Genomic DNA, 11,032 nt, shown 5'->3' on the forward strand with positions numbered 1-11,032 from the left:
ATGATGTTCTTGATCCATTTGGAGTATATGCATGGTTTTGGTCTCTTTTAAAAGGTATGTGTGCAGTTGAATGCTAACAGGTTAATAACTAATGCTTTTTTTTTTTTTTTTTACAATGGAAATGAATCAACACTGAACTTACTAAAGCTAGACAGTGACTTTATTTTCTTCTAGAGCTTCTGTACAGCTTAAATAGCATAATTTTCCTGTTATCAATCAAAACCTGCTTTGAAAAAATCTGTATTGTAAAAAGTGCTATATAAAAAAAAGTGACTTGACAAAATTAAAACTTTCATGGGGAGTGAAGGAACTAAATCTGGACCGTTTTCAGTCCTGCAGTACCAGTGCAGTGATTAGGATGCAGTATTACTGTGGTTTTTAACTGTGTTGTCTGCTTATCTATTATATATATTCTTTGAGTGTCTGTTTGAGGCTGACATCTAGTGGATGTTTTATTTTCTGTGAACTTTAGACTTGCAGAGAAACCTGTTTTGTACACGTCACTAAAACACAGAACCAGGAAATGGGAATCACATGAGTTCAGGGAAACTGAAACTGAAGTGTAGTTGAGCTGTTGTGTGTTTGTGTCTCTGTATTCATGCAGTAAAATGGCAGAAGCCAGATTTTCTCAGGATGAGTTCCTGTGTCCAGTGTGTCTGGATCTCCTGAAGGATCCAGTGGCCATTCCCTGTGGACACAGTTACTGTAAGAGCTGTATTACAGACTGCTGGGATCAGGAGGATCAGATGAGAGTCTACAGCTGCCCTCAGTGCAGACAGACCTTCAGTCCAAGACCTGCTTTAGCTAAAAACACCATGCTGGCTGAAGTGGTGGAGAAACTGAAGAAGACTAAACTTCCTGCTGACTGTTACGCTGGAGCTGGAGATGTGCAGTGTGACGTCTGTACTGGAAGAAAACACAAAGCCGTCAAGTCCTGTCTGGTGTGTCTGGAGTCTTACTGCCAAACTCATTTTGACCGTCATGAGGAATTTCACTCACGTAAGCCACATAAAGTGACTGAAGCCACTGGACGACTGCAGGAGATGATCTGCCAAACACATGATAAACTCCTTGAGGTTTTCTGCCGCACTGATCAGAAGTGTATATGTGTGCTCTGTACGATGGATGAACATAAAAACCACGACACTGTATCAGCTGCAGCACAGAGGAAAGAGAAACAGGTATGAACTTACAATATGAAATAATGTAGACACACTTATTCCTCATGTTCATTCATAATCTCATTTCAGGACACTATGAATGTATGGTTTTAACTAGGGATGCACCGATACTGCACTTGTGTACTCGTACTGATTACAATGCTCCAATACCAAAAATCTATACCACACAGAGTGTATACAGTGTTTGTGTCAACTCTCCAGACAAAACACTGTCAAAAGGAAATATTTTCTAAACCAATTTATGGCAACTAATTTGATTCATATTCTTTTAGTTTCTTTACCATTATTTTTGAAAAATTACAAATGCAATGTATATGCAGGTATCTGTACTCAGTATCACCAAGTACCAAAAATGAAAGTATCAGTGTTCCTGAAAAAGTTTATCCCTAGTTTGAACCTTTGAGCATTTCCATACTAGATCTCACTATCAATATTTGATTCATATCTATAGTGCAATATATTATACATCCAATATTGTTTATTGTTTGGCCGATGCCAATATCTTCTATATCCAAGTGGCCAATGATCGGTATAAAGCAAATATACAGGTGCTGGTCATATAATTAGAATATCATCAAAAAGTTGATTTATTTCGCTAATTCCATTAAAAAAGTGAAACCTGTATATTATATTCATTCATTACACACAGACTGATATATTTCAAATGTTTATTTCTTTTAATTTTGATGATTATAACTGACAACTAAGGAAAATCCCAGATTCAGTATCTCAGAAAATTTGAATATTGTGAAAAGGTTCAATATTGAAGACACCTGGTGCCACACTCTAATCAGCTAATTAACTCAAAACACCTGCAAAGGCCCTTAAATGGTCTCTCAGTCTAGTTCTGTAGGCTACACAATCATGGGGAAGACTGCTGACTTGACAGTTGTCCAAAAGACGACCATTGACACCTTGCACAAGGAGGGCAAAACACAAAAGGTCATTGCAAAAGAGGGGAGATTCACAAAGAGTGGACTGCAGCTGGAGTCAGTGCTTCAAGAACCACTACGCACAGACGTATGCAAGACATGGGTTTCAGCTGTCACATTCCTTGTGTCAAGCCACTCTTGAACAACAGACAGCGTCAGAAGCGTCTAAAGACAAAAAGGACTGGACTGCTGCTGAGTGGTCCAAAGTTATGTTCTCTGATGAAAGTAAATTTTGCATTTCCTTTGGAAATCAGGATCCCAGAGTCTGGAGGGAGAGAGGAGAGGCACACAATCCACGTTGCTTGAGGTCCAGTGTAAAGTTTCCACAGTCAGTGATGGTTTGGGGTGCCATGTCATCTGCTGGTGTTGGTCGACTGTGTTTTCTGAGGTCCAAGGTCAACGCAGCCGTATACCAGGAAGTTTTAGAGCACTTCATGCTTCCTACTGCTGACCAACTTTATGGAGATGCAGATTTCATTTTCCAACAGGACTTGACACCTGCACACAGTGCCAAAGCTACCAGTACCTGGTTTAAGGACCATGGTATCCCTGTACTTAATTGGCCAGCAAACTCGCCTGACCTTAACTCCATAGAAAATCTATGGGGTATTGTGAAGAGGAAGATGCGATATGCCAGACCCAACAATGCAGAAGAGCTGAAGGCCACTATCAGAGCAACCTGGGCTCTCATAACACCTGAGCAGTGCCACAGACTGATCGACTCCATGCCACGCCGCATTCCTGCAGTAATTCAGGCAAAAGGAGCCCCAACTAAGTATTGAGTGCTGTACATGCTCATACTTTTCATGTTCATACTTTTCAGTTGGCCAAGATTTCTAAAAATCCTTTCTTTGTATTGGTCTTAAGTAATATTGTAATTTTCTGAGATACTGAATTTGGGATTTTCCTTAGTTGTCAGTTATAATCATCAAAATTAAAAGAAATAAACATTTGAAATATATCAGTCTGTGTGTAATGAATGAATATAATATACAAGTTTCACTTTTTGAATGGAATTAGTGAAATCAACTTTTTGATGATATTCTAATTATATGACCAGCACCTGTATACTTTATATTTCTTTTAATTAATATTTAATAAATTAGAAAAAAATAAGTTGAAAATTAATTAAATAAATCTCTAAATTAAACAGGCTTTCTTTAGATAACAACTTTTAATCATATTACAGTATTTTTCACAAATAAAGAAAGACTGTAACCAACAGGGCACTCAGATATCTGGTAAGTTTGTGCGGACTGGGAATCATATTTTTTCAAATAAAGACAAGGTAACACTAATTTTACATTAAGCACAGAGTAAAAATGACATGAATATGACGTAGTGGGCAACTGAAAATAGCGCAGCATAGTTTGAAATTAAGGGTTTAAAGTTTGGCGATCGCGTCTTCAGTGAAGCTGAACTCTCCTGTCCACATTCACTTCAAGATTACTTTTTGTGTGCAAAAATAACATCTATTCAACAATATCTTCTCTTTTTTTGTCATATTGTCATACGTTTTTTACGTCCAGCGCTTACAGGTTCTACGTCACAACGCCGACTCATTATTGGCCGGCTCCTGCGTCAGCATCACACGCATTCATTGTGCTGCTCATGTGATCAGCTTTGGCCAATACTGAGCCGGCATTCGGACGTAAACACGGAAGCCTTCACTGTGCTTACTGCAACATGTTCTCCAACCAATACGTCCATATAGGTCGTTTGTCACTTCCCTGAAATACGACCCGTAGGAGCGTTTGCTATAGTTGCACCCCTATCGACAACAGGACACTTTTTATTTTAATGCATTGTTCCCTTTTATCTGCATCATATTTCGGGTTTTGCGTAGCTCAATTGGCAGAGCATTGGAATAGCAATATGCAATCATGTGATCATGCGATCGTGGGTTCGATCCAGGGAAGACATGTGCTCATAAAGTGTATATGCACTATAAATCACTAAGGTTAGGTTTAGGGGTGGGGTGGGTGTAGTCGTTAATAAAAAAATGAGTTTTGCTAAATGGAAATAGGAGAAATGGTGTAAAAACTCCATACATTGTATTTAAATAAACACGCATTTTGATTGGTAATGACAGTCATACGTCATGACGACAGACGTAACACGACACTGTCATTATTTTTACGCCAGCTAGAGGGCGCATGACTTTAAAATGTAAATATAGGTCATAATGAGGTGCTTAAAAACGACCTATAGGGCTACAGCCAATATATCAGCATTGGCGATATACTATATCAGACGACCACTATTCATATCAGATGTTCTCATGATGATTTATGTGATGTTTCTCCTGTCATTGGTTTGTCCTTTAGCACCAGCTGAAGGAGACACAGAGGTTGTTCCAGCAGAGGATCCAGCAGAGAAAGAAAGATCTCCAGCAGCTGAGAGAGGCTGTGAAGTCTCATAAGGTGAGTCTGGAGAAGAAGAGAAGTTTGAGAAGTCTCAGTCAGGACTCACTGAAGCCACTGTGTGATTGTGATGTGTGTCCTAACAGCGCTCTGCACAGACAGCAGTGGAGGACAGTGAGAGGATCTTCACTGAGCTCATCCGCTCCATTGAGAGAAGCCGCTCTGAGGCCACACAGCGGATCAGAGATCAGGAAAAGACTGCAGTGAGTCGAGATGAAGGACGACTGGAGCGACTGGAGCAGGAGATCAATGATCTGAGGAGGAGAGACGCTGAGCTGGAGCAGCTTTCACACACACAGGATCACATCCATTTCCTGCAGGTAACAGAGATCTAGAAGAACAGGATCATAGTGGACTTGAGCAAGAGACTCACAGAGAACAAAATTCTTAACAAAATTATATAAAATTATATAAATTCTTCAGGAAAACTGATCAAATCAGGGCAATTAAAGAGAATTAGCAAATATGACTAAAATATCCAAGCAGACACTGTCAAAAAGGCAATCAAGAAATTTACAGATATCCTTGGTAAAACACCTGTATCATTTTCAGTGTCAACAGTCCAAATAAGCCAAATTAAATGCAAAAAGTGGCCAATATAAGTGATCAAAATAAGCAACGTAATTAGCAGGTATTTTATGCTTGTCATGGTGTGTGCATGAACAGTCAAAACCGTGTTATTCATTAATACATATTGTATGATAATCCGACAGCAAAACATGAGCAACAACAATAATGCACTAGACAGAACTACAGCACGTCTTTCATGAAGTACAAATTGTAGAACATAATGCAGACATTTGCACAGTCAAAACTGTTCAGGTCCAGCAGCTTATAATTTGGACAGTTTAAAAGATGTCCTGATGCAGAACAGGATCGTATAGTCCAATATTCAGTTTTGATTTTGATTAAATTATTAAACTGTACTTTGATTTCAGAGTTACCATATTAACTACAACCTTTGCATCAGGTGTAATTTATCATAAAAGAAATATACTGTACATTTCTTTCTTTTTTGAGTGTGTAGTATAAATTATTTCATTTGTGATAAGATTCACTGCACTAAAATACCTTATGTGAATTTGTTGAATTATAGTGAATAAATGGACACTTTATTTGACCACTTTCACAAGTGTAATAACTACATAATATTGAATAATTTATTAGGAAAGTAATAAAGGCATGTGATCGAGTATAGACAAAAAAGATGGTATTCTCATTACAAATCCTGGAAGACGTTATCAAATGCATGTTTAAAGCGACTTGTGGATCACAGATCACAAGCTTGGCACTTATCAAGTGATCATTTTGAGATCTTAAGGATATGCTGAATATAGCCACTAGATGGAGCTGAAAGCTCATGCAGAGCCATCGAAAGCAAGCCATGCATAAAATGACGACTAACTGCTCAAAAGAAATGCTTTTCCTGATCAAATCTACTCAACCCTCAAACCCTACTCAACATTTATGTTCTTAGCAAATGATTTATCATCTAAACAAAATGATTTGTTAGAAAGTTCACATATACTCTAATTTGTTATTCTAATATAATGAATATGAGAAGAATGAATCTGATGCTGTGAAAGTGCTGGATTGAGGAGAGTTACTAAAGATCAACAAGAGCTGCTCAAATCTGACAGTAGTGCAGGTTATTGGCTGAAGTGTGGAGGTGATGAGCTTTGATTTCTGTTTTCTGTAGAGTTTCCAGTCTCTCTCAGCTCCTCCTGAATCTACAGATGTAAATGACGATCCCTTCAGTTCTCTCTCCTCTTTTGCTGTTGTGAGAGAATCTGTCCATCAGCTGAGAGACAAACTGGAGGCTTTCTGCAAAGAGGAGCTCAAGAAGATCTCTGACAAAGGTAAAGTCCTGGAGATTCATCTGCTCTCAGAAATGATCCTCTATCATCTCATATCATGTAGAAGATCATATTAGAAATGTCTTAGAAAGGAATGCAGGGATCATTTTCTCTTGTCATGATAATCACACTCTTCATGTCTGTTGATTTCCACAGTCACTTTCACCAACATTGTTCCCAGGACCAGGAACGACTTCCTACAATGTAAGTCACTGAGAAAATGTGACCGGGGATTTAAATTCACCACCAGGAACACATTGAGGGGTTCTATTTACTTTGCTGTTTATTCATTTAGTTTATTCATTATCAAAACTGGCTTCTCAGTTTAAATTGAGAAGAAAATTCACAAAAAGATCTCAAAAAGTGAAACAAAATTTAGATAATCAAAATGAGCACTTTCACAGAGCTGATGACACAAATTAAACCTTCACAGCTCTACAGTGTCATTTCCAAAATGCAAGGGGAATAGAAAAATTACAGAAATGTCAGTGCAACATAAAAGACAATAAAACCCTTACGAGTAATGTAACACAAATGTTGCACAACACAATACGGCAGTGGGAATACTGTACAAAATGACATGAGTACATTTTTATATTACCCACTTACACCATTTGAATGTAATGAGAGAAAATAACACTCACATAACATCACGTACACTTTTACAAAGGCTGAAATCCCCAACATATGTTGTTCACTGCGTAAAGAATCACATTAAATACACGTCACATGAAAAGCACAACAACATATGAAAATGTATAACATTTGTATAACATTTTCTTAATGTTAAATGAAATGGGCTAAACCGCATGGTATGACATCATAACACGACATATCGTTTCAAATACGACAGTTCTCCAAATCAACATAACAAAATATACATCCAAAATGGGTATTTAACTAAAATATAATCACAAATCAGTGTATTTACCCGTGGATGATCACAATTTCCAGAGAACACGCGTTGCTTGCACTGCTTGCACTGCTCGCAATCTCAACGGGATATTTCAGAGTGAAAGTGCATGCGGACTGTCTCATACGCAACACACACAATGTCACCTGCTGACCACTCCAGGAACATACATGTAACTACTATTTATCTTAACTTAATACACTGAAAATAATGAGAATAATAAAATAACAGATTTTAACATGCAAGGAGAGAAACAAACTTTAAGGTTATTTATCACCCGGTTACAAAAACAAGCAGAGAAACTCACTGAGTGTGTTCATGTTCTTCCTGTAGAAGGAGGAAGAAAACATGACAGAAGAGTTTTATAGTTGATCATGTAAATGATGATTTTCACAGGATATCTGGTAAACTGTACTGAGACACTGCTGATATATTGAACATGAAGAGTTCAGATACATTAAAAGATCAGATTCATAATTCCTGATTCTGATGTGTTTTATCTCCATCAGATTCCCATCAGTTCACTCTGGATATGAACACAGTGAATAAAAACCTCCATCTGTCTGAGAGGAACAGAGTGATTACTTACACTAACACAGAGCAGCCGTATCCTGATCATCCAGATAGATTTGATTATTGTATTCAGGTGTTGTGTAGAGAGAGTGTGTGTGGACGCTGTTACTGGGAGATTGAGTGGAGTGTTGGTGTGTTTATATCAGTGTCATATAAGAGCATCAGCAGGAAGGGAGGGGGTATTGAGTGTGTGTTTGGATCTAATGATCAGTCCTGGAGTTTGAACTGCTCTTCCTCCAGTTCCTCATTCAGACACAATAAGATAGTGACTGAACTCCCTGTAAAGTCCATCAGCAGTAGAATAGGAGTGTATGTGGATCACAGTGCAGGAACTCTGTCCTTCTACAGCGTCTCTGGAGACACAATGATCCTCATCCACACAGTCCAGACCACATTCACTCAACCGCTCTATCCTGGGTTTTATGTTTGTTATGGATCATCAGTGAAACTGTGTTGATTTAGAACTTCAATCACCGATGCCTGTGAGATATTTATCTGGAACTGTCTGCAACTCAAGAGTCATGCAGTGTGAAATGTGTTTTGACTAGAAATTACATCAGTGATGACCTACAGCCAATGACAGAGCAAGATACAGGGAAAGAGATAGTTCAGAGGGAGTCAGAGACCTGCAGCTGAAAGCATGACTTCTGCAAGCAACCATCCTCTCCTTCATATTAGTATTTTCTTTTTGTTGCAAATCTGCGCACAGAAAACTTGGTTCACAAGATTCTTGCATGGATCATTTTAGCAAGAAGAAATTCGGTCTCACGCATGAACTCATGTTATTTCCTGTATTAATTCTCACATGTTTGGTTATGAAACTTAATTTTCCAGACAGTTGTTGGTGATTCTTCCTATTCAAATGTTGTGTAATGTGTGCATAACAGACACTAACTGACCCCAGACAGTCATGTGTTGTGAGAAGAACAGTGATCCAACGACTCTGAAGATCATGTAGTGTGTACCTGGTGTTAAAGTAACACTGAAACAATGTTTCAGTTTATGAGATAATTAAATGATTAAGGGATGATTGAGGATTAGTGAATCACTGCAGGAACGAGGAACAATAAGAACAGAACAAAGAAAAGAGGTGAGCAGAAACACAACTATAACTGACTTACACACACACAGCCTTAATCAACGGAAGATAAAAGAAGACATTAAATCTCTCAAGATCTCAGCAGACGACTCCAAAATCAGCATTATCATCTTCACTCATTACTAACCAGTTTGACTTTATTTCTTTCATACGTCTACAGAAGTTCTTCTTAAGAATTAATAAGTTTAGCTCTAGATATTTTTTTGGTTTAATAATGGTCATTGTTATGGTGATTAGTGTTTCATTTAATTAAACTGTTGACGTCAATTAAACTTAATTTTCTATTAACAATTTCAATAGAGTTTCACTGACACATTACTTTTCACATTGTTAAAGAAAGAGAATAAAGAAGCAGATCAGCTAAAGTTGCCTGCTAGTATGATTTTTAAATAAATGTCAAAGTGGTGACTTCCAGTTTTCAATCGAAATGTACTTTTTTAATGAATCCTCAGTTATCTCATTGACTGCTACACTGTTTAAGTGTTACTTTGACACTGTAGAATGGAAGGGCTTGTATAGACACTGAGCAGTCTTAATTTACCACTGAGGATTTTGCTGTAAGTCTTTTCTCAAACTCTATTTGCTTTGATGGAAATCTCATTTTGTTTTTATTGTAATGTCACAAATAATTGTATTAATATCAAAGGTACCTTTGAATTGAAATTGATCATGCACAGATTTCATTAAAGATTTGTCCTATGTATACACTAAATGCTTTATTCTTATTGGCTGACAGATCTTTAAATGTGTTGATTCTGCTTTTTGAAGGGGATCCAGGTCTTTTGAGGAGATGGTCCTCAATGCAGAACATGAGATCCAGGGGATACAGATACAACTACAGGAGTGGAGAAAGAAATCACAAATTTCACACTGCTTGTAGTATGAGAGAAATGTTTTTTAGATAATTGGAAAAATATGTTTTATAGACAATTAAAACTGTGTTCGCTGGACGAACAGGTTAATTCATTGTAATATCAATGCTGCTACATAATGTTAATTATTGTAACTGATATATGTATAATTGTAACAAATTATAATCAACTCATATTTCTGATCATTTCAGTCTAGTTTTAGTCGATGAAAAAGAAATACACTTCCATCTTGCTGCATAATGGTTAATTTGATAATCACAATTATTTCAACAAACATAAAAACAAATAACTACATTTTGCTTCAGTCTTTTGTGAACAATACTTTAGAGATATTGTGACGTGTTTGTTCCCAAAAGAAACCTCAAGACTACAGTGGAGGTGTTTCAGGGAGTTCAGAAACAGTGACTCTGATATAGAGAAGATCTCCTGCTGGAGCGATCTTGTGCTTTGTAACTTTGCAGACTCTTTCCTCAGTGAAATTCAGCAGTAGTCCTTCTGCCGGGGCAATGACTGCCCAAAAAATAAAGGATGATAATGCAAAGTTATATTTATGTAGTGGAGGGTACTGATGACTGTTTACTTAATCTTCTTTCTTAAGTAGAGTTTTATCTTTTGGCATTAAATGATCATCTGCTGTCAGAAGAAGAGTTTTTACTCTTGTATGATGCCAATTAGTCTATAACAATAGATTTACCATGTAAACAATTGCTTTTTAATTTTGATGACATGGAGGAAGTTGAATGACTAAATGAATTTCGTGTCAGAAAACTTGGCTTACCAATCCTGGCAGATGTTCTTACTATTCCCAATGAGATTGTCTGTGATCAGAGAAGTGTTGGGGGTGCTGTGAGTGCTTCTTAAGAGGTTGACATACCTTCCCGTTACAGTAATGAGATACAAATATTGGGTCACCAACAAGTCCCAATCCTGTGTATGGCCACAAACTCTCTGCTGGATGATATATATTCTACACGTCAAGAGAAGATAACTGACAACATGCTGAACCCTGATGCATTGAGAACATTGGCTGACTGCATCCACCATATAGGAGCCCTCATATCATGATCACGAACGCATTCACAGTCTAAAATACCAGGCAGTTTCCATTCCTAATGGATTAATTACTCACCCGTACAACTCTGTAGGAAAGTCTGTATAATTTACATCATTTCCAAATTCTTTA

At 37.5% G+C, this 11,032-nt stretch overlaps 1 protein-coding gene across 1 annotated transcript; it reads left to right on the plus strand.

The window, feature by feature from the left end:
* The first annotated feature begins 353 nt into the window (after positions 1-353).
* On the plus strand, positions 354-9,689 carry LOC125246206 (tripartite motif-containing protein 16-like). The gene is made up of 6 exons (XM_048157133.1): positions 354-1,181; positions 4,441-4,536; positions 4,623-4,856; positions 6,236-6,395; positions 6,549-6,596; positions 7,815-9,689. The coding sequence occupies exons 1-6, from the start codon at positions 609-611 to the stop codon at positions 8,333-8,335; spliced, it is 1,632 nt and encodes a 543-aa protein (XP_048013090.1). The 5' UTR covers positions 354-608; the 3' UTR covers positions 8,336-9,689.
* Positions 9,690-11,032: the final 1,343 nt, after the last annotated feature.

Source organism: Megalobrama amblycephala, linkage group LG14, assembly GCF_018812025.1.
Source record: "Megalobrama amblycephala isolate DHTTF-2021 linkage group LG14, ASM1881202v1, whole genome shotgun sequence".
NCBI classification, from domain to species: Eukaryota; Metazoa; Chordata; class Actinopteri; order Cypriniformes; family Xenocyprididae; genus Megalobrama; species Megalobrama amblycephala.